Source organism: Orcinus orca, chromosome 16 (assembly GCF_937001465.1).
Source record: "Orcinus orca chromosome 16, mOrcOrc1.1, whole genome shotgun sequence".
Classification (NCBI taxonomy): domain Eukaryota; kingdom Metazoa; phylum Chordata; class Mammalia; order Artiodactyla; family Delphinidae; genus Orcinus; species Orcinus orca.
Window position 1 is genome coordinate 79595556 of NC_064574.1, and position 26777 is coordinate 79622332.

General features: G+C 54.1%; 1 protein-coding gene across 4 annotated transcripts in view; it reads left to right on the forward strand.

Annotated features, from left to right (window-relative positions):
• The first annotated feature begins 369 nt into the window (after nt 1–369).
• The window catches only part of DTX2 (deltex E3 ubiquitin ligase 2), a 33887-nt gene continuing 7479 nt past the window's right edge, over nt 370–26777 (forward strand). Inside the window, exons 1-5 of one of the 4 annotated variants that reach the window (XM_033426370.2) lie at nt 374–521; nt 1714–1878; nt 12828–13184; nt 15088–15724; nt 22058–22158. In XM_033426370.2, coding sequence (XP_033282261.1) covers nt 12917–13184; nt 15088–15724; nt 22058–22158 — 1006 coding nt within the window. In that variant the 5' untranslated portion in view covers nt 374–521; nt 1714–1878; nt 12828–12916. Of the gene's footprint in view, nt 522–1713; nt 1879–1903; nt 2571–12827; nt 13185–15087; nt 15725–22057; nt 22159–26777 lie in introns of those variants that run through there. The other 3 variants (XM_004268824.4, XM_033426369.2, XM_033426372.2) reach the window with 3 other exon arrangements.

Sequence of the window (26777 nt, forward strand, 5' to 3'; positions counted from 1 at the left end):
CTTTTGTCGTGGAGCATGGGCTCTAGGCGTGCAGGCTTCAGTAGTTGTGGCACGCAGGCTCAGTAGCTGTGGCTCCCGGCCTCTGGAGCACAGGCTTAGTAGTTGTAGCAACGGCTTAGTTGCTCCGTGGCATGTGGGATCTTCCTGCACCAGGACTCGTACCCGTGTCCCCTACATTGGCAGGCGGATTCTTAACCACTGCGCCATCAGGGGAGTCCTGTAGTTGTATGTTTAAGTGTCTGTCTCCCCAGCTAGACACGAAGCTCTCTTGGGATACATACCCCCTAAACAGGTGAACGTCGAGTTCGGCCCCGCCCCCCGCTGTTCCGTGGAACTACGTTTCCCAGAAGGCCCAGCGTCCTGGGCATGCGCACTGGGACGCAAGGAAGGGACGCTGTTTCACTCCGGCTGCCTCTTCGTTAGGCTGGGAGGCAGAGCCTGAGACGTGCCCAGGCCCAGCGGGGGCTGCAGCCTGAGCTCGGCGGTGTCGTCCGCCTGCCCCCCCGCCCTCCTCAGCCTCGGTGAGAGGGGCGGACAGGCCACCTGCTCGTCGCCAGGGCTGGGGTCCCGGGGACGCGGGGGAGACCGAGCCGATCTGGGACCGGAAGGGGGCGGGCGTGGGCGTGAGGGAAGGTTGGGCCGGGCCGGAGAAGAGCCCCGGGGTGACGGGGGAGGGGGGGGATTGTGGGGACCGGCCTTCGGGTAGATGTCCCGGAGGAGGGAGTTGGGGGAATTGGGAGACGCTGGGAGCTTAGCACCGGACCTGGTGGGAGGGTGAACGCCGGGGTGGAAGCCGAAGGGCTACCGGGGGAGGGGCGCAGACACAGAGTTTGGTCCGTCTGTGGGAGTGTACCCTTTCTCACCGGACTTGGAGGAGGCGGTGGTGATAATGCCACCGGCTGCCCTAGTTAGCGTTTGGGTTCTGCTGGGGTCTGCCTCCCGGTGGACGGCTCACTGGAGCCAGGGGCTGTACTTTAGGGGAGTTTGCCTCCTTAGTCTAACTCCTAACTCGCCTTATGTAGGGTCTGACTTCCAGGAAGTGCCTATTTCCTGGGACCCTGGGTCACTTTCTTGCGGAGGGCATAAGGTATATGCTGTGGAAAGGATTTAGGACGCTTTTTTTTCCCCCCTGAAACTACCCTTTCTCAGCCAGCTGCTGTCCCCCACACTGGTTCCTCTTCTTTAAGTGCCAAAAGCAGTGGAAATAGTTTGTGCAGGGACGCTTGGACCCTTAAGAAACTCAGAATATTTCTGCATGCTATCCTAGCTCCTGTAGAGTTGTAGAAGGTGGTCTTTCGGGTAACCAAAATCAGGCTTTACTTAAACCATCAGTATGACTCTAACTGGGCTTCTTGTTCATTTGCCATGTGACCTTGGCCAAATTTTTTCCGTCTCAGGTGTGTTGATTCCCTGGATACCTACACTGCAGATCGGCTTTCGAAGTCCTTTCAGGCCTTTCTGTGGAAGGGCTTAGTGTGTGTGTGTTTGTTTTGTGGGGTGGTTGTTGTTGTTGTTGTTTTTAGCCATCCCCTTGGTTATTGAGTGGGTGGAGGGAGACTACTGTACCTTCTGCTCTGCCCAGGCTGTTGGAAAATGAATCTGGTGGTTTCCAGTCCCCAGCCACAGCACACAGACTGGACATCTGTGAATTCGTTTTCACTAACTCCTGTTTCTCAATTTAAAACCTGATCATCTTCTTCCTTGTTGGCAAAGGTGCCTTGGAATTTGTGTTGCTGAGTCAGCAAGCCTTTCAGATTTGCCCGGTTTTTGTTGTTTGAATTTTATATCAAGATGGGAACTCAAACAAGTCATTCCTCCTAAGGATCTGGTATCTCCACCAAGAAGGCACAGTTTGTGCCAGCTCTCCAGAGAGAAAAGGTGAGAGCCCTGGGGACTTTACATTGCTGCCTTCCCAATCTGGTTTTCAGTAGAGAAAGTGGGCACTGGGGAGGGTGGAACTTGAGGTCCCCAGGATGAAAGTGAGCCCTGGGAGTTGATTGTTGATTGCCAACTGTCTCAGATAAATTCAGGTGGCTTCCTTCCAGCAGCTTCTCCTGTTTAACCAGTCCTAGAAGATGCTTTCCGCCTTCAGACGCGCTTTATGGGACGAAGGACACGAGTCACAGTTTCTGCATTTGAACTGGAAATTTTAGTTTCTTTTGTTACTTGAACCTTTACTGGGTGCCTCCTTTTTGTCAAGCCCCATGCCCAGTGCTGGGGTTACAGTGACCAGGAGCAAAAGTTCTGTCTTCCAGGAGCTCATTGTTTGGTGGAAAAGATAAACAAACCATAGACAGTGACAAGGTGTTGTCAGTGTGATACATGTTGAGGAGTGGATAATCACAGGGCGGAGCCCAGCCCACCCTTGCCCAGGAGGGAAGGTCCAGAAGCCTCCAGAAGATGATAGCTAAGGTTGTGAAGAAGGAGTAGGCCCCAGGAAGTAGGGGAGCCTGGCAGAGGAGTCAGTATACGCAAAGTCGTGAAGAAACCTGGCATATCTGGGTCACTGTAAGCAGCTCAGTGTGGCCGAAGCGACAGCGTGTGGATGCGGGGCCGAGAAGCCTGGAAAGGTAGGCAGGGGGCTGAGCGGGGGCTTTTAGGGGTCATGCCAAGGCTCAGGGGAACAGAAGGATTTTAGTAGAATTCCAGGAAGGGCATTTTTTTTTTTTTTTTTTTTTTTTTTTTGCCGTGCCGCGCGGCTTGTGGGATCTTAGTTCCCCGAACAGGGATCGAACCTGAGCCCCCTTCGTTGGAAGCTCAGAGTCTTAACCACTGGACCACCAGGGAAGTCCTAGGATGGGCATTTTATGAGCCATGGCTAGAAATGAGCCAGATGAGCTCCCTGGCTAGAAAGCGTGGAATGGACTCGATTGGTCTCTTCGTGACTGTTTCCGTACACCACTGCCAGCTTCTGGTAGGGGGAGGTAGACAGGGGAGTTTGCCCTCTGGCTGCTCCGGGTCTTGTGAAAGAGAGAGAACTGTAGAGGACAGACAGAATGCCGTGGAAGTTGGTAAGAGGGGATTTTTCTTTCAAGTGGGCACATCCCAGCATCCTGGAGGTGTTTAAATGGGGCCTTGAAAGTGTGGGTCAGCTGAGGATGGGTGGCCAAGTGGGTGGGATTCCGGGTAAAGTCGAGGCACGGAGTTGGGGAAACTGGCGGTATGTGGGGTAGCAGCTCATCACTTACACTTTTTAGGAGGGGTCGGGGAGGGGAAGGTGTAGATGGAAGAGGATACTGAAGAGAGATGCTCTGGCAGCTACTGTTGATAGGAAGGGACCAGAATGTGATGGGCGTTCAGCATCAGCCGGAACGTGAACATTATTTCTAGAGCTCTAGGGGAGGTGCGGAAGAGAGAGGGTCAGAACTGCATCGGGAAGCTCAACCTCGCACCTGTCTCTAGGGTGGATGAGGAGAGACAGGAGTTGGAGAAGCCAGTTGGCAGAGAGTGCTTGTCAAGGTGAGAGGCAGAAAGGTCCCAACCAGATGCTAGCAGTGGGGTCTGAGGAGGCGAGGAGAGGGCAAGCCAGGGCAGCCGCTGGGCTGGGGGAGAAGGCGGAGGAGGGCCAGTGCAGAGCCAGGGAATCCAGGAGGAGAGGGGCGTCAGCAAGGAAGGTGGGTTTGGCTTCAGACCTGTTGAAGGTACCGAAGAGGCCGTCAGGAATGGGGCCACGGGCGAGGGAGGAGCATCCCTCATTCATTGCACACACGCTTAGGAAGTTGTGTGCCCGGGCTTGTGCTTGGCACTTGGAGTACAGAGAATTAAACAGTCCCTTCTGTGTGTTTGTTTTAATTTTCACCGCAGGTAAACGGAGAACTAGATTAATAAACACTGATCACCGTTCACGCCCAGCTTGCTTTCACTTGTTTCCGAAGTTTTTTGTTTTTTTTTTTTTTTTTTTTTTTTTTCCAGTACGCGGGCCTCTCACTGCTGTGGCCTCTCCCATTGCGGAGCACAGGCTCCGGACGCGCAGGCTCAGCGGCCATGGCTCACGGGCCCAGCCGCTCCGCGGCATGCGGGATCTTCCTGGACCGGGGCACGAACCCGTGTCCCCTGCATCGGCAGGCGGACTCTCAACCACTGCGCCACCAGGGAAGCCCCCGAAGTTATTTTTAATGTGTTGTAAGTTCCTGCATTTCAGCCATCCACAACAAAAGCCAGGATCTTGAAACAAAATACACATCCAATCATTTGATCTTTCCTCTCATTCCCATCCTGAGATAACCATTATCCCCTCACTTTCATTTTTATGTAGTTTTACGGTACCTGTGTATTCCTAAGGCACTTAAAAAAATATCGCTACAGTTTGTCCATAGTATTGCATGTCATCTGGTTCATTTGTCTTGAATATTGAATAATATTCCATGGTGTGGGCAAATCACAGTTTATGCGTCTGATCTTCCGTTGATGGGTACCTGCTCGTTTCCAGTTTTGCTGTCACGCGTGGACTGCTCTGAACATTTCCGTACACGTTTCCTGTTGCACATATGCAAGAGGTTTTGTTGGGTATGAGCTGAGGGGTGGTATTTTGCTGGGTCATAGGGTGAATAAATGTCCAACTTTCGTAGTTGTTACTAGACTTCTTCTGAAGTGATAGTACGAGTTTTCACTCCACCAGCAGCAGAACGTAGGCCTTCCACTTGCTCCACACTCTTGCCAACACTTGGTATAGGCTGACTTTTTTTTATTTCTGCCAATGGAATGGGTATAAAATGGGATCTTTGGGATCTTGATTTCTGTGTCCCTGAGCCCTGATGTCGAACATCTCTTCATAAGTTTATTGGCATGTGTGTTTCCTGTAAATTATATGTTCACTTTTTTGCAATTTTTCTGTGGGGTTCCTGGCGCTTTAAAAAGAAAATTGACTGTAAGAGTTCTTTATATATCCTTGATTTTAATCCTTCGTGCTTATTGTGAATATCTTTTTCCAGCTTTTAACTTTCTGCCTTCTTTGAGGCATGTTTTGTTGAACAACCATTCTTAATTTTAACACAGTGAAATGTATCTCTTCATGTATAGTCAGCGTTCTGTGCCTTGTTTGAAAAATCTTTTCCTGACCATAATCCTTGCCTTTTAGGAGTCTGTGCCCTAGTGGAGGGGACAAGTAGATAATTGCACTCAGATGTCACATGGACATTGGTGGTTAGAAGAGGCCACTTCTCCGTGCAGGGCAGGAGTGGATGTAGGAAAGATTTCACTGGACAGAGAGTCTCAGGCTGGGAATTAAGAATTGAGTAAGTGGACAGGTGGGATGGGTACTCATGGTGGGGGGTGAGGGGCATGAAACAGCCTGGCCGGTTCTGGGCTCTCACTGGAGTTGCCGATGGCTGGAGCAGAGGGCTTAAGGGACTCAGGCAGGACATCTGAAGAAAGATCTGGATGCTCTGCGTGCATGGGATTATGGAAGCCATGGGAGCAGATGAGAGGGTCACAGGGGAGGGAGGAGAGAAGAGAGGTAGGCCAGGGCCCAGCTGCCTGATGCAAGGAAAGGGAAGCAGGTTGGGCTTCCCTGGGGGTGGCCCTCACCACATGCTGCCTGCCGTGCTGTTGGATGCTGTCTTTCACCCTCAGGTGTTGGGCAAAGACTGACATGTCTACAGAGGGCAGGCATGTCATAGGGGAGGCTGGCCAGAGGCATAAGCACTCTCCCACTTTTCAATAGAGAAACGGGTTCAAAGAAGTATTTCTCAACTATAGTTCAGTGGGACCACAGTGAGGTCAGCAAACCGTGGCTCATGGACCAAATCCAGCCCACAGCCTCTTTTTTTTTTTTTTTTTTTTTTTGTGGTACACGAGGCCTCTCACTGCTGTGGCCTCTCCTGTTACGGAGCACGGGCTCCGGACGCACAGGCCCAGCAGCCATGGCTCACAGGCCCACATGTGAGATGTTCCCAGACCGGGGCACGAACCTGCATCCCCTGCATCGGCAGGCAGACTCTCAACCACTGCGCCACCAGGGAAGCCCCACAGCCTTTTTTTGTTAGTAAAGTTTTATTGGGACACAACCACGCTGGTTAGTTTATGTGTGGCCTTTGGCTGTTTTCACACTACAGTGGTGGAGTTGTGTAGTTGCAACAGACACCCAGTGTCCTACAAAGCCTAAAATATGTACCTTCCGGGCCTTTATAGGAAAAGTTTGCCGGCTCTGCCCTGGAGAGTTGTGGTAACTGTGGTAACCTTGAGAGTAGTACCGGCCACCACAGTGCTGCAGCTCATCGTTGCTGGCTGCATAACGAATCTGGGTCAGGCCTGCAAATGTTGCCAGGTTTTCTGGTTTTCAAGAGAAGCCGGAAGTCTGGATTTTTTTTTTTTTTTAATGGTGGATATTCCAGTTTTTAAACATTGGCTCAATTTGTAAAAACTAAAAACTGTGTAGTAGGTCAAGCAGACACATCTGGCAGGCTGATTCGTCCGCATCAGTGTATCCCTCTGCAAACTGATTTGGGTTTGCTTACACCTGTGGCTGCTCAGGCAAGTTGTTTATCTTTTGCCTCACTTTTCTCATCTGTGAAATGGAGATGATACCCTTTGCTCAGGAATGTAAGGACTAAATGAGAACACTTATAAGATACTTAGCACGGTGCCTGGTACCTAGTAAGCTCTTGGTTGGTGGCCACTGGTGTGATTATGGCCACTGTGCCTGCCACTGCTTCCGCTGCTCTCCCATTCTGGCCCCAGGATAGGCTCTGACGACCTGTGGGTGGTCAGGTTGCTCCTGGCAAAGAAGGAGCAGCAGGCTCTTGGTGCTGGTGGAGGAGGCTGCGCACTGGGGAACTGTTGGTCACTGGGGCCTGCCTCCTGGCCGCTGTGTGGCTTTCTGAGCCCCATTTGGAACGTTCTGCTCTGACCTGCCCCTGGAGGGCCCTAGTCGGGCACCAGCCAGGAGAGGAGTTATTTCCCTTCTAGCAGCCCCATGTGCAAGGGACAAATCATGTGTAGTTCCTTCCATCTCTCAGGAGCCTAGTCAGGCCTGGGTGGCACCAGCGTAAGCCATCTCTTTTCTAGACAAAAGCCCTACCTTGCAGTGCTCCCCTGTTGTAATAGTTTGGGCACCTGGATGGTGTGTTTTTTGCACTTCCTTGGAACTCATGGGTGGGACATGGTGTCTCTTGGCAAGGAGGTGCCGTGGTACTTTGACAGGCCTGTTAGTGAAACTCCACTGGGACGGGAGCAGCCGTCTGAAGTAATGATGGTAAGTAACAGTGGTGGGGTTTGTGTCATATTTACGATCTTTTGAAAGTGGTGGGCATTGTAGCGGTTTGTTTCTGAAAACAAAAGTAATAGTTTCCCACTTTAGAAAATGTGAAAAGTTCAGATATATAAGGAAGTTGAACCAAAGGTCTCTAATAGTTTCTGCACTCCAAGGCAGTCCTTAGCATTTTGGTACCGTTTCTACCGCGTTTTCTCTCTGCTTCTCTTTTACCGAGTTAAAATAGTGCTGTGGGGAGTATCTTTATGTTGAAGTTTTTCTCTCATCTCCTTTGATAGATTTTTTAATGATCATGTCAAAGCAAGTGAACATTTTTAAACCTCTTGATACGTGTTACCAAACTGTTTTCTGGAAAGGGTTTATCCGTCCCAGAAGTGTGACATCTCAGGGTACTCTCGCCAGCACTGAGTACTGAAATTATTTTTACTGCTTTGACAGGCAAAAAAATAATAGGCCATTGTTTTAAATTTGTATTAAAAACAACACGTCTAGCAAAGTAGAACATTTCTTTGGTGTGTTTGTGTGCAGTATTCGACTTTCCCATCTCCGTGGGAAGGCTTTCTGACAGTGCCTGGATGGCCGGCTGCCCTGTAACAAGTCTTTGAAGGTCATGCTCTGCTTACCGGTCATGCGCACCGTGTCAGCTGGTGGGGTGTGGAGTTGCAGGCCCATGCTTCTTGGAAAGCACCTGAAAGTGACGCAGCATGGAACTAGGGTTTGAAGTCCACCCGGTCTCACTGGTCTCCAATCCGTGCCCCTCAGAACGCCTCTGTCCCGCACAACAGCTTCCTGGACCTCTCAGGAAGTAGGAATGGAGGGCAGCCCTTGTGTCCATAAGAGCACCCCACTCTTCTGCGTTTTACATATCGATGGGCAGCGTACGGTCACATTTGGAAAAGGGTTCTGCTGCTTATGAGAGGCTGGAAAACCCATCCAACCGCCTGAGCAGTGGAGCCCAGGAAAGGGGAGGTGACTGTCCCAAGGTCACCGAGCATGGAGCCAAGGGTGAACTGCCCAGCTCAGGCCTGGGCCAGGCCACTCTGTATTTTGGTGGGCTTTGGGGGGAGGAAACGGGTCCTCACATGTTGGCAAATTGACAGTCGCCCAGTCTGGGCACCAGTTTAAAAGCCACGCTCGGGGCCTTCTTCCCGGAGGCCGCAACTGTAAGGGATCCATTTGTGTGGTTCCCCTACCCGTAGGCCCACAGTCAGGCAGGATGAGTTTCACTCAGATTCCTGCGTCAGCTCAGGTCTTGTTCTAAAGCTTTTGGAAATCCCCTGGGAATAGAAAGACTCTTGGACACATGCAACTTTTTTCCTTTGTGTGAAACCCCTCTCTGATAGGACAGTAGCGTCCCTCTGTGCCTCGGAGCCATGGGGCTGTGCACAGGCGTTTGTGGCTAAATCTGACAAGAGAATGCAAGAGAAGGCAGGATGGTTTTTCTCGTGGTCAAAGTTGTTGATACATTTTTTAAAAAATTTTTATTTATTTATTTATTTTGGCTGTGTTGGGTCTTCATTGCTGCGCGCGGGCTTTCTCTAGTTGTGGTGAGCGGGGGCTACTCTGCGTTGTAGTGTGTGGGCTTCTCATTGTGGTAGCTTCTCGTTGCGGAGCACGGGCTCTAGGCGCGAGGGCTTCAGTAGTTGTGGCACGTGGGCTCAGTAGTTGTGGCACGCGGGCTCTAGAGCGCAGGCCCAGTAGTCATGGCACACAGGCTTAGTTGCTCTGCGGCATGTGGGATCTTCCTGGGCCAGGGCTCGAACCCGTGTCCCCTGCATTGGCAGGCGGATTCTTAACCACTGCGCCACCAGGGAACCCCTTGATACAGTTTTTTAAAAATAACTTCTGTTCGATCATAATAAGTAATATGATCATTGTAGAACATTTGCCAGTACAGAAAGAGGTAAAGAATAAATATCCCATAACTCCATCACTCCTAGTAAAATGTCAGAGTTGTTCCTTTCCACCTTTTACAAATTAGCTTATATTAGAACCTGGTGTCACAGACTGGCCATCTGACCTTGAGTAAATTCTTAATTGCTTTTGGCTTTGGTTCTCATGTCTGTAAAATGGGGATAATCTTTACCTTCAAGGGCAGTTGAGGGTTGAGAGAGCTGGATGGCAAGAGCACCGGACAGAGTGCGTGCCACATAGTAGGTGCTCAGTAAATGGCACACCCGCCCCCTTGAGAGCATATAGTGTATATGGTTAAATATCCAGTATTTTTAACTTGTCAACAGCATTATCCTAGGTCTGAAAGCCTTTTAAAAACATTTGTCAAGGCTCGTATTCCATCATTGGGGTGTACCATAATTTATTTAAGAATTCCCGTATTCCATTATCATAAAGTGTTTAGGTTGCCCCCAGACTAAGGCTGTTTTCCCATGGCCAATTAGAATAATAACAATTTTCATAATTAAGAGCACCCTAAATAGCCCCATCATTAGGAGCCGAAACAAATTAGGTTTTTGAACTGCAGCTTGGGGATGGCTGAGGCTGTAACAGAGAATGGGTGCATTGACACGGCCACTGCGTGTGCATGGTTGCTGCGTTCCAGGGGAACATCAGTGGGTGTTCTGGGCATCGCGCCAAGTGTGCCCCAGGCGCCTGGAGCAGAAGGTGCTCCTCTCTTTCGGCGCGTGTGTTTTAGACCCTCTGGGATATTAGGCATTTGACGAGCTGCAGCCCCAGCTTTGGGTCAGCCCCAGCTCTGCCCTCAGGGAGTTCCTGTTCAGGGGGTGGTGAGAGGGGGGACAGATACTGAAACCAGTAAATGCAGTATGTTTGGATAAATGGAGAATGCAGTGAGGACGCACAGGAGGATGGGGTCAGCACTTTCTGTTAAAGGTGTGGCTCAGAGCGGGGTGCCGTGGCTGAGTCTGGAAGGATGGGCACATTGCTGGGGGCTTAGGCGCAGAGAGGATGGAAGTCTGGACGTGGGCACCAGCAGGATCAATGTCTGGGAGGTGGGAAATGGCTCCGAATGTTCTGGCACTTGCTAGAATTTGATGCATGTGGACAAAAGGTGGAGGCCTTGGTATTAGTGGGGACAGTGGCCGGTCGTGGAGGGGCCGTGTGCTGTGTCTTTCTCATCTCTGGGTCTCTAGTACCCTGACAGAGCCTGGACCGTCGTGTGCCTGCGGTCTGTAGGCCAAACACGTTCATGAAGAGCTTAGCTGAAGTTCTCGAGTGTAGTTCTCAGGCTGTTTGGCAGAGTTATCCGAGTTGGTTCATCTGGGGGTGTGTGGACATGCTGGAACATACCACGTGCGCCTGGTACATGGGAGGCCCCTGCTGCCCGAGAGATGAGTGACGCCTGCCAGGAGGTGCCGGGGGGAAAGTCTGGGCTCAGGAGTAATTGGCCCTGAAACCAGTCCTGTGATTTGTACCTGGATGTGGGTCCAGAGACCTCTAGTTGCAGGCGCTGAGCTAATAAGCTCGCCAGCCATCTCGAGGGCATCCCGGGTCTAATCCTCCATGGCGGGATGTGTGCTACTGTTGGAGCGGTTGGCAGCTCAGGGGTGGCCCTGGCCCCCCTATGTGTGCTCAGAGTTATTGCAGGCCTGACTCATCGCCCACGTTCTCAGGCCGGGTAGCTCAGTGCCGCCCTGGGCCGCCACTCCTCACCTAGACTTGAGGGGTGGGAGGTGCTGGGTTGGAGGGGAGCAGAGAAAGGGAGGGAGGCCAAGATTGGCTGATATCGGCTGTGTGCCTGGAGCTGTTCTGGGTGCTTTATACACACCTATCCATCTGAATCCCCTAGAAAAGCACTTAGAATAGAGGTTGATATGTCCACTTCCAAGCGAAATCGGGCTTGGAGGGCTTAGGTACCTTCACCAGGTGACACAGTGAGTAGAGTGCAGTGAATATGCGGCGTGTGGACACCACAGCCTGTGCCTCTTCCCTGTCACGTGCTCCTCCAGCTCTGCCTTCCTTGTGGGGCAGGTGGTATCGGCCTTCTCACTGAAACCCTGCTGGAGTACAATCTCAGGGACAGCAGCGAAAGCCCAGGCAGGGTCCCAGCCTCATTAGTGGCCATGAAAGTGAGTCACCAAAACCACTGGGGCCTCAGTTTTCTCATCTGCAAAACAGGGACAAAATTCAATGTCTGTACTTAAGGGGATGTGTGGGAATCGGAGCAGATGATGTGACTGGGAACCCTGTTGGCACCAGGGCCCTCTGTGGACGTAACAGCTGAGGGTGCTCGCAGCTTGAGATGCAGGCTCCTCTCTCCCTTCCTCCCCTCCCCCCACCGCTTTCCCTTTTCTCCCTCCCCCCTCTCTAAGCAAGTGGGGTGCAGAGAGGCTGAGAGGCTAGAGAGGGCTTAAGCGTCCCTAGGATTTTAACGTTTATTTAGGCGGAGCCCAAGGTAGAGCTCATGCTGAGCTTTCCTCGCTAAGCAAATGGGCCTTAGAGCCAGTTGATCTGGGTTTGCACTCTGTGCTACCACTTACCAGTGTATGTGGGACCTTCAATAAGACCTTGACTTCTTTGTTTTCCTGTCCATAAAGTGGGAGAAATACTGCCTTGTCAGTCTGTTTGGCCCCGTTCCTCTCTCACCCTAGGAGCTTCCACAGACCCCCTTTCTTCAAACAGCTGCAGGCACATAGAATCTTCATCTGCCTCCATTCAGTCGTGCTTTGAGCTAATCCATGTATAACACGTGCTACATGACACGGCCTGTGCTGGGGCTGGCGAGGTGGCTGTGGACAAGGCCGACTCGCTGGGTGTCTGCCTTCTGAGGGGGCAGAAAGACAGGGACCGCCATATGTGTATGTGGGCGTTAGAGTTCTGGTCAGGGCCGTGGAGGAGAAGTTCACGTGATGGATGGCCTGGGAAAACGCTGAGTGATGCAACTGGGCGGGAGTGACTGGGAGAAGAATGTCTTGGGAGATGGGTGTAAAGTCTTTGGAGCTGACCGCTGGTCAGCAAGGCCCAGGCCCAGGGAGTGGGGTGCAGAGAGGCCAGAGAGGGAGGGCTTCAGCACCCATAGGATGTTAATGTCTATCTAGGGTCTGCCCTCTGTGGTTAATGGTGCGGGAAACCAGGGCAGCCTGGAGACCTGGACAGAGCTAGGACCCACCCATGCTTAGAGTCGCAGCTCTTGGCTGTCCTTGAGCCCCTGGTCCTTTCTGAGACATAGTTTTTTTTTTCATCTATAGCATAGCAGGTGTTAATATGTGTCTCACAAACAGACCTGCTTTGGAAACCTGTGTGGCGTCCTCACAAAGGTATAAGGGGTCATGCTGGCCTCAGTCCACAAAGGATTGGGGTGACTCATGAAAATCATATAGTATAAGAGGATACACTTAGTAGTTGGGCCAGAGGGAAATTATTGGTAAAAGGACAGAAGCAGGGCTGACAATTAGCACCCAGAATTCACCCACTGTGTCTTCCTGGACATTTGCAGAGGTAAGGAGGCTGCTTGATTGACTCCGAATTCTTCCTGGCTGCCTAAGCAAAGAGACAGGATTAGGTACTTGGTTCACGATGCCCTTAAGGTATTAGGGAAAAAAGTGACTGCGGAAAAGCACGATCCCCCCCCCCCCCCCCCACTGAGACTGACTCTGGCAGGGCCACCGTGTGCGTCGGTAACTGCGTGTCTGTCTTGTTTCAGGTCTCCTGGAAGCGCTGGGCAATGAACCTGAGACTGCAGCCCAGAGTGGTCTGAAGTCGGTGGGGAGAACAGAGGGAGTCCTGGGGAAGATGGCCATGGCCCCAAGCCCTTCCCTGGCTCAGGTGTACACCAGCCCGGTGGCAGTGGCCGTATGGGAATGGCAGGACGGGCTGGGCACCTGGCACCCCTACAGTGCCACTGTTTGCAACTACATCGAGCAGCAGTTTGTCCAGCAGAAGGGCCAGCGCTTCGGGCTGGGGAGCCTGGCCCACAGCATCCCCTTAGGCCAGGCTGACCCCTCACTGGCTCCTTATATCATCGACCTCCCCAGCTGGACGCAGTTCCGCCAGGACACTGGTAAGGCACTTCCTGCCTCGAGTATGTGTCCAAGTGCCTGTTTCGGGCTGGGCGTCATGCTAGGTATTGGGGGTCACAGAATTGACTCTCAGTGTTATCCTGCCCCTGAAATGCACACGGTCAGAAGGCAGGTGGTGGGAGTGATAGCAGTGTGAGATGTTCCTTAGTGGTACGGGGTGCCTTGGGAACACAGTGCAGAGGCCGTTCCAGCCCCTTTCCCCCTTGTCTCCCAAACCAGAAATGCCTGCTTCCGCCCGCAGGGATTTGAGGGTCTCGCTGGCAGCAGGCAGGCAAGCAGGCCGGCTGGCATGGGGGTGGCACACCATGCTAGTTAAGAGGGCCTGGTGATGGGTTCCAGCTCCTGTATGATAGCTGTGTCACATGGGCAAGTTACTTCACTCTCCTGTGCACTCATGTTTCTTTCGTGTGTGTGTGTGTGTGTGTGTGTGTGTGTCTTTTGCTCAGTATCACTGAGAATGGGGCCACCAACTTCTTCCCAGAGCTGTGCACTATCCCTGTAAATCGGTGGTTTTCAGCTGGGGGCAATGTTTGGAGACATTTTTGATGGTCAGGACTGTGGGGTGGGGCGCTACCAGCATCTAGTGGGTAGAGGCCAGGGATGCTGCTAAACATCCTACAATGTACAGGACAGCCCCACAACAAAGAGTTATTAGCCCAGAATGTCACTAGTGCCGAGCCTGAAGACTCCTGCTCCAATCCCTGTAGCAGCCTCCTCGAGGGTGTGAGGACTCAGGCTTCCAGGCAGTGGATGCAGATAAAAGTCCCTGCCTTCATGATGTTTGCAGTCACTGAGAAAGGCAGCGCAGAAGATAAATGATTCGAGAACTGTGTATGAGTTAGGTAGCAATGAGTGTTTATCAGGGAATGGATGTGTAAAGCGCAGGGAGAGGTCGTTTTGAAGTTTGAGCTTGGGTGGCCTGGTCACCAGGAAGGGCTGGGGACAGATAAGGAGGGAGGGGCAGGTCGTTCAGGGCTTTTCCATCCCTTTAGGGACTTCGACTTTTCTTCTGAAAGGAGGAACCCTGGGAAAATTAGGGCAGAGGAGTGACGTAATCTGATTTGGGGGTTAAGAGTATCCCACTGGCTGCTGAGGTCGGGAGACCAGGTAGAAGGTAATCGCAGTGATCACCTTTTGACAAGTACTGTTGGAAGCATGGCCCAAATTGACTTTTTTCTTTCTCTCCTGAATCGTCAGGTTTGGTTTATTAATATAAGCTAACCACAGGTGTTTGCTAATAGTTGCTACCTGGGAAGTCCAAAGGAATCTAAGTACATCCATGTAAGAGAACTGTGTAACAGTTAATAAAGAGTTTTACAAAGTTTTAGAGACATAATAAATACTTATGGCATAATACATGAAAACAGGAAATTTTTCAGTATGATTGTCAGCTACACCTAAACATACATGCCTAGGAGACTAGACGGGAAGGAATATGTTACAATATACGATATATGTCCTGTGCTTTCCTCTTGGTGGTTGGATTATGGATTATTTAATTTTCTTCAGACATTTTGTTTTCAGTTTTTTAAGTCAGGCTACATAGGTTTCATCCTTAGGACTATTTTGAGCCACAGCTGGTCTTTGACCTAAGCGTCCAGCATCCCTCACTCCTGCTGAGAAGCGCTGGCCCCTCTCTGCCACTTGATCCCTTTGATCCACGGTTTCTTTGCGTAGAGAGAGCTCTCTACCCTTCACCCCAAATTTGGAGAGAATAGTCAATGCCAGCCTTTAGGTCAGACAGCAGCATGACCATATATGCACCGTGATCATGTTGTTTTATTTTGGTTGTAGGAAAAAAAGAATTTTTAAACTCCCTTTTTTTGGGAGGTGGTGAGTGGCTAGCAGATGAACTTTATATGTGCAACGCTCCTTTTAAAACAGGCACCATGCGGGCTGTGCGGAGGCACCTGTTTCCCCAGCACTCGGCCCCGGGCCGGGGCATCGTCTGGGAGTGGCTGAGTGACGACGGCTCCTGGACGGCGTATGAAGCCAGCGTCTGCGACTACCTGGAGCAGCAGGTGGCCAGGGGCGCCCAGCTCGTGGACTTGGCTGCCCTGGGGTACAACTACACCGTCAACTGTGCCACCCACACGCAGACCAACAAGACTTCCAGCTTCTGCCGGAGCGTGCGGCGCCAGGCAGGGCCCCCGTACCCAGCGACCACTGTCATTGCCCCACCGGGCCACACGGGAGTGGCCTGCTCTTGCCATCAGTGCCTCGGCGGCGGCGCAGCCGGCCCCATGTCAGGCCGCTACCGCCACTCCATGACCAACCTTCCTGCCTACGCAGTTCCCCAGCCACCCCACAGGACTGCCGTTGTTTTGGGGGCCCACCAGGCCTTTTCTCCGTACAACAAGCCCTCACTCTCTGGGGCCAGGTCTGCGCCCAAGCTGAGCACCGCCAACCTCTGGGCTGGGGCGCTGCCCTCCCTGGGGAACCAGCCCCTCTACCGCTCCAGCCTCTCCCACGTGGGACCTCAGCACCAGCCCCCAGGACTGTCCGCTGCCGGCGCAGCCAGGTATCTTGTGTTACGCGGACGGTCGTTTTGTCCACCCGCATGCCTTGTTAGCGTGCTTGGGTTTCTGCTCTTCTTTAGCTGGGAGGACTCCCCCCAAATGCCCGCAGGCTCGGCACCTGCCTCCTCGGCTGTCCCTGCTGCGTCATCCCCTCTGCACGTGCCCCAGCGCTGCACGTGTCACGTGGTGCTGAGGTGCCGCGCCGTGCACAGCCTTGTGTCCCGGGGAGCCTACCTGACTTCTGGCACTTGAGTGCTGGTAGTTGCCCCATGGGTTAAAACCAGTGATCCTTTCATTGACCCGGGAGAATTGGGCTCTCTGAGCAGTTAAAGATTTTTTTGGCTGTGCCTGTGTGCCACATAGCTGGGGCCGGGTACCTGAGGACATTTCTCTGACTCCGTCTATGTGCCTGGCCCTGGAGTCACAGACATGGAAGGTTCAGCCCTCTCCCTGATCCCACGGCCTCATCCAGGGAAGGCTGTGAGCCCAGCTTTGGTGCTTAAAAGTTGGTTGAGGAGAGAGCAAAGTGCTGAGTGTGTTGGGGGTGGCAGCAGGTGACATAGGGCAGCTGCTGTGCTGGTGCAGTCCATGTCTCATAGGGCACCCTGAGATGATAAAATGGGCCCCGTCCAGACCAGGTGGCGCTTTAAAGTGGGGAAACCCCTGAGTGGCCAGTGGCGGGTGCATCTGGGATGCTCAGAGACCTGTCACTGATCAGGGGCCTCATCATCGATTATTACTGAGGGTCTGGGGCCTGGAGAACATTTTGAGAACTCAGAGTGTTAGCCGGGATGGGGGCTGATTTCTGAGAGAGGGTGACCTGGGCGGGCGGTGACTGGCTGTGTAGGCCTGTGGCCGCCCTGTTTCCCAGGGAGTCAGCCTCTCGGTGCCACGTCACTCACCAAGCCCGCCCACCAGCCCACCTGACCACAGGGGGCGCTGAAGCGCCCCAGTGTGGCCGAGACTTCCTTGCCAGCTTCTAGTTAGGCTTCAGAGGACCTTCCAGCTTCGATAGGACAGTGACAGCTGGCACTCACCAAGCACATGTTATAGCCAGGCCCTGTTCAGCAGGCCGTGTGGGTGATTTCGTGAATCCTCCCAATGGCCATATGGTAGGGGGTGTCCCCAGCTTACAGGGGAGAACATTGAGGCTGACGAGGTTGGCAGCACAGCCAGGAAGTGGCAGAGCTGGGATCAAACCCAGGCCCCTTGTGGGGCATGTGGAGTTTTTTTTTTTTGAAAAAAAATTTTTTTTAATATTTTTTTGTATTTTGGCCATGCTGCGTGGCATGTGGGATGGTTCCCCGACCAGGGATCAAACCCGGGCCTCTACAGTGAAAGTTCTAAATCCTGACCGCTAGGCCATCAGGGAACTCCCCACGTGGAGTTCTTGAAGCTGTCTAAAAGGCAGAGTGAGAGGAAGGCAGAGGGCGTCCTGAGGGGTGCGCGCAGAAGCCGCCAATACATGGAGGAGGGGATGGGCCCCCTGGGTCTGGGTGTCTTCCTACGTGTCCTCCAGGAGTTGGGGCACGTGGATCTGAGATCTCTCTGGGAATCGGGAGCACAGGGAGGTATGGCCTGGGCCTTCTCTGTGGGCTTGCACAGAGACATAAGCAAGCTGGGCTCCATGCCAACCCAGTCCCTCCCAGTGCTCTGTGAGGCCCCTCCCATTGCTCTGTGATGCCCCTCCCAGTGTTCTGTGAGGCCCCTCCCAGTGCTCTGTGATGCCCCTCCCAGTGTTCTGTGAGGCCCCTCCCAGTGCTCTGTGAGGCCCCTCCCATTGCTCTGTGATGCCCCTCCCAGTGTTCTGCGAGGCCCCTCCCAGTGTTCTGCGAGGCCCCTCCCAGTGCTCTGCGAGGCCCCTCCCAGTGCTCTGTGAGGCCCCTTCCAGTATGTGAGTCAGTCTGTTTTAGAGAAAAACATGTCATGTTTGCCAGCCCAGAAGGATTATCAGCAAGGTTGGAGCTGCTTTTATGACTAGGTCGGCTTTGCCTAGCCTCCTGGGGCTTATGTTCTTACAAATTAACTGGCAAGTTTCTAGATGGTTCTAGAGCTGGGATGCTGGGATTGAGCCAGGCGACTTCATGGGCTTTGTTGCTTTCTTTTGGTATGGGGCACCCATCAGTCTCCCCTGATATTTCTCTGGTCTCCCCTCCCCAGCCTGAGGGCCCAAGAGGCTACTGAGGTGGGTCCCGTCAGTGCCATCCAGGCCAGTTACAGGATGGAAGGCTGCCGGGCCAGACGGCCTTACCTTTGCTGCTGAGTCGTGCGTGTTGCTGCTTACCCTGCTGCCCTGCGTTGTAAACCAGGAGGGAGCTGGGCCAGCAGGCTCTGGCAGGTGAAACAGCCTCAAAGGGACCTGCCGCCTGAAGCGGGTGTTCACCTTGACCTCCTGCAGCTCTTCAGGAGCTGGGAGGGGTGACATTCACTCGCAGGGGCCGGTGTTCTCCTGTCTAATTTGTAGTGTGGTTCTCTGCAGGTAACCCTTCTCTAATGGCTGTTGTAGAGCCAGAGGGGGTTTAATAAATCCCTGACCTCTTAACCCAGCAGGGCCGGAAGGATTTGAAAACACCTGGCACCTTAGTCTTCTAGCAGCTGTGATATAGTTCTCAAAGCCAAGTGAATGGCAGCAGCATCAGGTGAAGGTTACCGCGTGTGTGGAGGAGAAAGTGTTTACTGGTAGCTGTTGGGAAGGACATGTGAGTCAGTGAAATCAAAATTTGTGGAACCCATGTGGTTTTTTTTTTTGTAACCCACATAGTTTCAAATCACTTCTTGCTCAATCTGGGTAAAACCTTGGCTGACTGATTTGCCTGTTGCCCCAGGAGCCTTTCCGAGTAGGCAGTAATCCATGGAGAAGACACATGATTTGTCACTGAGCCGCTGGGTTTAAGTAAATTTCCTAGTAGCTGAAGTTTATCCCTTTAAGCACCAAAACTTGTGTTTCAGTGATGTTGGATGGAAGACTTTCCAAAATGTGTCACGCACAGATTCTGTAATAGAGGGTGGGCCGGCTGGTTTAGCCTTCTGATGGCTCGGGGTGGTGATTAGGGCCAGCCCTCTGTTGCAGCTTTGGTGTGGCTAGGCCTCGGGGAGCTTAGTCCCTGCACTAACCCGGCCTAGGAAAACGGCTCTCAGTTTGCTTCCGTCAGCTCTGTTCTTGCTGCTGCTGTTCTCCCAGCCTCTGAAAGCACCCCACGCCCTCCCAGTATCGGCCAGGCTCTTCAGACTTGTGGGATTGGGGTCCTGGGTTCCAGTGGGTCCTTGCCCCTGACTCGCTGTAGGCCCTCGGCTGCACTCTGTCCTCTTTCTGCGTCTCTTTTCCTCTCTGAAGGTTACAGAATTGGGCGGGTCAGTTTCTGAAGTTTCCTTCTGCTCTGATAGGGCTGTGGATTTCAGGATTTGGTGAGGGCCCTGCAGCTCTCCCGGAGCCGCCTGGCTCCGCTCAGACCTAGGAAACAGTGGGCACTTGGATGGTGCTGCAGATTGAGCCTCGCAGACACCCTGGGGGCCTTGGGGAATTGTTCACATCTTACAGAGAGAGAAAGTAAAACTCAGAGAGGGGACTCGACATGCACCAGGGCACCCAGCTTTTAAGCGCTGCGGGGGCTGGAAGGGGGTTGCCAGGTTCCACATCGTACGCTTCTTGTACTGCGCGTGCTCAGAGGTTCCCCGGTGGGTGGCAGCCTGTGGGGAGCTGGACCAGGCTTTGTGTGCCTCACTGTCCAGCCTTCTAGCTCTGCCCCCTGTTTGGGACTGTCCAGTCCTGTCTGCGGAGAAGACTAGAAATCTTCCTGTCTCGTGTTCCCAGCTCCACTTGGAAGCTCCTGGAGACGGTCCCAGACAGGCAAGGCAGGGAGGGCCTAGTAGGTAGAGCCAGGAACCCAGCAGGTGGGACGGGTGCATGAGGCAGGTGAGAGGGAACTCTCGGAAGGGCACTTCATGGGCATATGGTGCCCCCACATCGGGGAACACTCTGCCAGTTTGAGCCCTTTAGAGGACGGTGCAGGGAGATCAGCGACCTCTGAGGTTCTGTCCACCCCTGAGAGTCCCCATCTTGGGACCCACTGGATCCTTTTACTGCTCTGTTCCTTCTGATCACAGCAGAGAAATGCATGGGGGAGGAGCTGGGGAAGGTCGCAGGGCAAGTGACAACATCGTGAGACCCCTAAGCAGATTGAACTTAGCCATGGTTTCTGGTCCCAGTTCCAGGGTGAGCTGCTCATTGGAAGCCTTACTGCCTGTCTGCTTTCTGCTCTAGAACCTAGGCCTTCTCCCTCAGATACGTGCCTCTCACCAGCAAGGGAGGATCCCGCTTCTCCGACCCCTGCTGGGCCAGTGATGCCCAGCCCACTGAGTAGCCCAGTGCAGTGGCAGAGCCAGGCTTCGGCTTTCCAGCTTCCTGGTTATGGGCTGAAGCTTAGTGCTCCCTGTCGGGTTGGCTTGGGAGATGAAGGATGCCTCCAAGGGCTGTATCTTCTCAAATTCTTCACTTCTAGAACCTGAGAATTGAAGAAACAGGCTCAGGAAGGGGGTGGGGCGTGGCTTCAAATTAAACGGAGTTTAGTGGGGCCAAAACCTTAGCCCTATGTCCTACACACCTAACCCCCCCCCACCCCCCCGACCCCCACATCATCAGAGCGCCCTGATCCAGTTCCATTGTCTTCTTGGGGCTGAGGGTAGATAAGGGTGGCAGGAAGCGTGGCCGCACAGGTTATTCTGTTTGGGGAGAATAGTCCAGAAATGAAAACCAGTACCAGCCAGTATGAAATTTTCTGATTTGGGTCAGAACCAGCAGCTCCCTATTGTGTCCACCAGTGGGACCCGTGACCCCAGGCCAGCAGTAGGGAAGGATCTGGGCAGCTTCCAGAAGCATTTGCCGTAACCAGGTGGTTGCTGGTTTGCCGACCGTTGTAAGGGTGGCACAGCAGACTGGAGGCGTCCATCGTTTCCTGAGCACCTTCCCAGCTCCTGGATCCAGGCTGGGCCCAGTGGAACAGAGAGGAACATGCCCAGGGCCTGTCCTTGGGGAGCACCAGTGGAGGGACTGCGTGGAAGGGTTTCAAAACCCTTCCCACTGCGTCACCTTGAACATGGGCAGTGCTGGATTGGAGGACGCAGTCACTGGGAGGGGGAGGAGGTAGCAGGCATGGCGGGCCATCTACGCCAGCTGTCCCCAGGGCAGGGCTCCCTGAAACCATAATGGCACGGGTTTATTACCGTTTAAAAATATAACGGCTTAAAACCAAGTGAGAGACCTGGAATTAGTCACTGTGGGAAGCAAGACCTTCATTGAAAAAAAAATTTCCTGTATTTTGAACTAATTTGGGATTTACAGAAAAGTCACAGAAATAGTACAGAGTTTCCCCACCACCCTTACTTGACTTCTCGCGTTAACGTCTTTCGTAAACATGGTGCGGCTCAGAACCAGAGAGAGGCTCACCACTGGTGCAGGACTGTTAGCTAAAGACTTTTCCCACTTTCATCGGTGTTTCCTCTGCAGTTGTCTTTCTGTCCCACGATCCCACTTTGCGTCCAGTTGTCATTTCTCCTCCTCCACCTGTTCCTCCTCCTGTGGCCTCCTGTCGAATGGCCCTTAATTTGGGTTCGTCAGACGTTTTCTCATGACTGAGGTTATGCTGTTTTGGCAAGAACCACAAAAGAGGTGTTATTTCCTTCTTGGAGCATCTTCTCTTGGGGTTTCTGATGCTGGTTGGTCCTGTTACTGGTGGTACTGGTCTGGACCACTCAGAGTGGTTTCTGCTGGACTTCCGCTCTGCGGGGAACCACAGAGCCCTCCTTTTGATGAAGCTGGTGAGTTCATAATTCTTTTAGGTTTGTCTTCAGAGTCTCTGATTGTCCAGGAGAACATTTTTTGACAGCCAAAGCTTCATTCTCGATACCTTGTAAAAAAATGAAGTTCATCCCCAGCAGTGTTCTTTCGTGTCGCTGCCCCGTCCCTGCCTACGGTTCCTTCCCCTCCCCAAGGCCCAACTTGGAGTTTGACTTTTGTTGCTTGATTTTCACAGGGGAAGTGATGGCGGGCCGGCCTCTGGCTTAACATCAAGTATTCAGATTCTCTTTCTTGGTTAGTTTGGGTCTGAGAGGAGTGAACATCAGATCTCTTTGCTCCTCCTTCCAGATACTCTTCATCGGGATCTTTTCTTTAAAAAAAGAAAAAAACAGAAGCCCTCACTGTACAGAGGCAGCTGCGGGAAGTGAAACCACAAAGGGGCCTCGGCAGCACCCGTGTCTTCCTCACTCGGTGTTTCTCCGGCTCCTGTTTCTGCTAAGTTGGCTCCGCACATTAAGCTCTGCCCTCTCTTCTCCCCAAGTGCCTCCCTGCCCAGCGGTCCAGTGAGCAGCCCCAGGAGCGTCCCCGCCACGGTGCCCGTGCAGATGTCGAAGCCCAGCAGGGTCCAGCAAGCTCTCGCAGGTAGGCAGGCTGCTCCCTGGTCCAGGTTCCAGAACAGACTGTGTCTGGCAGGACCAGGACTTGGGGGCAGGGGAGAATGCGTGGGGTAGGGGGAGGAGATTGTGGGGCAGGGGTCTTGTTACCCTGTGTGTTCTCATGGAAACCCAGAGAGGCTCCTTGGGGGGCGGTGCCTTTTTTCAGTGATGGTGTATCCCCCAGCGGGTGAGCCTGGGTGGCTGTTCGTTTGTCTCGGTGTTGGGGCGGGCGGGGGGTGGCGGGTCATGCCTAATGACGGTGGGTGCCCTGGTGTGGCCTTTCCCCATCTTTTACGTTTTCACATCGCCTTGAATTATGGTTCAGGAGTCACTTTGCTGTCCCCAAATGCTTTAGGCATTTCCCTAAAGGGGCCCCCTGGGGAACTCATAGAACTCTTGGCTGGAGTTAACATTTTGAGTAAGTGCTTTTGTGTCTCTCTAGATCTTTTGTTAACCTTACACCTTTGAACTGTTGTTTTTTTAATTGATTAATTAATTTATTTATTTTGGCTGCGTTGGGTCTTCGTTGCTGCGCGCAGGCTTTCTCTAGATGTGGCGAGCGGAGGCTACTCTTCGTTGCAGCGCGCGGGCTCCTCGATGCGGTGGCTTCTCTTGTTGCGGAGCACGGGCTCTAGGCGCAAAGGCTTCAGTAGCTGTGGCACGTGGGCTCAGTAGTTGTGGCTCGTGGGCTCTGGAGCACAGGCTCAGTAGTTGTGGCGCACGGGCTTAGTTGCTCCGCGGCATGTAGGATCTTCCCGGACCAGGGCTCGAACCCATGTCCCCTGCATTGGCAGGCAGATTCTTAACCACTGTGCCACCCGGGAAGCCCCAAACTGTTTTTAAAATTCCTCTTGCGGGTATTAGGAAGCCACTGAAAGTTATTTTTTAACTTATGGGAAATGTAAAATCGTACCTGAAGATACACTGAGGAGTCTGGTGAGCCTCCATCATTTAAAGATGGAGGCAGAGGAGTGAGCTAACCAGACTGGGTGTTGGGTGAGTCACTGTGGTAGCACAGGGGGGATTGGAGGGGACCAGGCCTAGAGGCAGGGAGACCCTGTGGACCTGGACTTCATGCCTCAGGTGGGCCAGCCACTGACTAGGGTCGTGGCCGTAGATGGAGGTCAGGGCTTCTGACTTGGTGGTTGGATTGGTTGTGAGAGGGAAGGAATGGAATGAGGCCTGGTGTACCGCTGCCGACAGAGATAATAAATCATCATAATTAAGGAGGAAGGACTAGGGGTTTTGCATGTGTGGTAACTCATTTCATCCCAGTAGCAACTCTGTGGGGGAGGAACTTTGATTCCCATTTTATGTTTAAGGAAAGTGAGGCTCAGAGAACTCCGCAAACCTCCCAGGGCCAGCCAGCCAGCCCTTGGCAGAGCTGGGATTCAGCCCCAGGCATTCTTGGCCTCAGAGTCTGGGCTTCTTGCTGTGAGGCGATGGGGCGATGGGTGGGGTGATGGCTGTGGCTGTCGACAGGCGGAGCTGTCCCAGAGGCAGGGAGGTTTGGATGAGCAGTTCAGAAGAGCGGCGTGGGGTGGAGTGGGGCGGCCCGTGCCCGCCCCCCGGGAGTGAGCTTACGGAGACCCGGTTGGATGCCGGGAAGAAGAGCCCTTGAAGGACATGGAAGGACCAGTCAGAGGCGGTGAGGACGGTAGAGTGGGGCCGGGAAAGCCCCAGGAGGGGAGGCTTTCAGTCTGTCAGCTGCTCAGCCATCAGCCCTTTGCTGGGGCAGAGAGAACAGTGAGCAAAAATGTGGTGACTCGGAAGTCCCTGCCCAGTTTAGGTCTTCTCGTGGCATCCGACGCCACAGGTGTTTCAGGCCTGTGTGTGTGTGTGCGTGTGCGTGCGTGTCGTGCTGGTCTTGTTGGAGAGAGGTTGTGGGGGAATGGGCCCAGCCTGCACGCGCCCAGCCCCGTTCAGCTCTGCGGTCCCTGAGGCCTTAATACCAATGCCGTGATCACCTCTGCACACAGCTCAGAAGTGGTCGGTGCTGAGGAACTCTTGAGGCTGGACCCTCTGCAGGCCACATCCTCTGTGTCCCCTGCCGCCTGGGCTCTCACAGCGATCCTGGAGGCAGGCAGGTATTTTAATCTCCATTTGCTTGTCAGGGAAACAGACCCCAAAGGTTCAGGAACTGGGTCCCAGTGAGGAAAGAGTAGTAGACGGGCCAGCGGCCAGACGCCGCCCCGCCTGAATACGTGGCTCTGGCTCGTACCTGAAGCTGGGGCCGCTGTGTGGGGCACCAGGGAACCAGGGATCCTGCGCCCACCCCCAAGAAGCAGGGTCTGGAGAGACCTCTCAGCTGGGCTGCAGTTACAGATTCGATTATGGATTTGGGAACGCGCTCGCCGCATTGAGGTGAGCACCTGGGCACAGGGGTCTGCAGGTAGGTCTCCAGCCCGCGGATGTACTGCGGAAGGGCTGCGCGCCCCTCTCGCTGGTGGAAGATCTACCTCCGTGTCAGCCAGGCGCCTCAGGTGCTGGCTTTGCTGCCTGCAGCCCGGCCAGGGCCTCTTCTTAAGGGGGGTGGGGAGGAGTGGGCCTCCGAGACCGGGGCCAGGCTCCCACCCTGCGAGGGAGGAGGAGTGTCTGCATTTTACGCTACCAAGACCTGCCCAAGATCGGTCAGCCAGTGGGGAGTGGTACTGGCCTTGAGCCCAGCTTGGTAAGGCCAGGGCCAGCGGAGGGTAGGCTTGGACCTGAGCCCTGGTCACTAGACGGAAGGCGAACGCTGGACATCAGAAAGGGGGTGTCTGCACATCTGCCTATGTGCAGGACCTGCCAGGGGCTCCGGCAGATCAAGACGAGAGCAAGAAAAGCCGTGGCTATCCGAGCTGTTACGCCGATTTGGGGGGGCTGTCCCTGAGCCCTTGCTATTGGGGAAGATGTGATGGCCCCTCTTGGTCCCCCCCCTCCCCCCACCGCCCAATCCTGTCCGACGCCGCTTTTGTGAAGTGTTAGCTCTGGGGTGATTTTCACACTTTTTCACAAGAAGGCAGACCTGCAGGGCATGGGCTGCTTGCCTGTGGACGTCTAAGTTAGGACTTCGCTGTCTGTGTCTTGAGTTCGGAGGAGCAGTTCCTGCATTGAGAAGGGCAGGAGCGTTGTTCACGCTGGCCTCTTGCGGGGCTGATGTGGTCGCCTCAGGGATGTCTGCTTCCCAGCAGGCAGGGACCGGGCACCTCTTGGAGCAGCATGAAGGAGACGGAGCAGGAGGGGGATGTGGCTGTTTCAGATGGGCAGTCAGGGAGGGGCTGCCGCTCAGGGAGGGGCAGCCAGTGCAGAGGGGTCTGCTTGATGGGCGGGAACTGGTGCATGTTGGGGCAAGTACAAAGCTCCAGGGTTCTCCTGGAGAACAGGAGAACCTAAGGGATTGTTCTCTTTTTTTCCATCTATCTGCCCCCTGTGCCTGCTTGTCATTTGGCCCACCTGATGTCTAGTCCAAGGGAACCCACAATTTGAGCCCAGGAACAACCTTGGGATGCTGGTGGCATCGAATTACCTGATGAGCGGGCACCCAGTGTCCAGCCTCGGTCTTCTGATGTGCACTTTGGTGTCTCCTGGGTGTGACCACCACAACGCACCCTGTGCTGCCCAGGCTGCCGGCCTCTGCTTCTGTCCCTAACTGGGCGCATTTGCCCCATTGAGAGCCTTTGTTCTCTGGTGGAGGCCACAGTGGGCCCCAGTGGATCCTGAGGCCAGATCTCTCCTCACCGCTCTGGATCGCCTCTGGAGTGGGCAGCAGGTCCACCTGGCTTGTCCGCTGTGCCCAGACCCCTTGCCAGATTCTGAGCACCTAGAAAGCCCCCCTAAGGGAGGTGCCCGAGGGGAAGCCCAGAGCTCCCTTCCCTGGGGGAGGAGGTGCTTTTGAGACTGACTAGGGACAGGGAGGATTGGGTAGAGGGTGCTGTGGACAGCAGGGTGGCTGAGAGTGTGGCAGGAACGGGGACTCCAGCGGGAGGACGTGCTGTGTTCCAGGTCCCTGGGGAGCGCGGGTGAGGGTCCGGCTAGGATGCGTGTGGAGCGCCAGGCTGAGGAGTGAGGCATCCCTCCTGCAGGCATCAGGAAGGAGGGACAAGGTTGGACAGTCCACTCGGCGCGGCTGCCTGCTGCGCTCCCTCACGCTGTGGGCTGCCCCTGTGCTCCCACCCAGGGCAAAGGGGACCAGAGAAAGAAGCCACGGCCTGGGACCTCAACTGCTCCAGAGGAGCGGCCACAGGGGCCATGGGGACGCCTCGGTGGGGGAGCAGGCCCGGGGCAGCATTCCTGCTGGCCCGCCCCGCCCCAGCGATGGCGCTGAAGGCACCTAGGCGGGCCAGGTGCGGCGTGCAAAACAGGCAGCGCCGCACGGGGGCAAGGTGAGCAGGAGCTGAGGGGGCGCGGCCGAGGGGGCACAGAGCGAGGACGTGAGCTCCAGCCCATCTGCGTCTCCATAGCTTGGCTGCGCCCTTCTGTGTCGCCCGTCTGCTCTCCTTCCTCATGCCTGGCACAGAGAGGCGCCCACCAGAACTGCTGAGGAGGCTTCCGGGGGTGGCGTTCTGCCCTCTGCCCTCCCGAAGCAACAGACTCGCCCACTGCATGCTCCAGGCACGGGCTGAT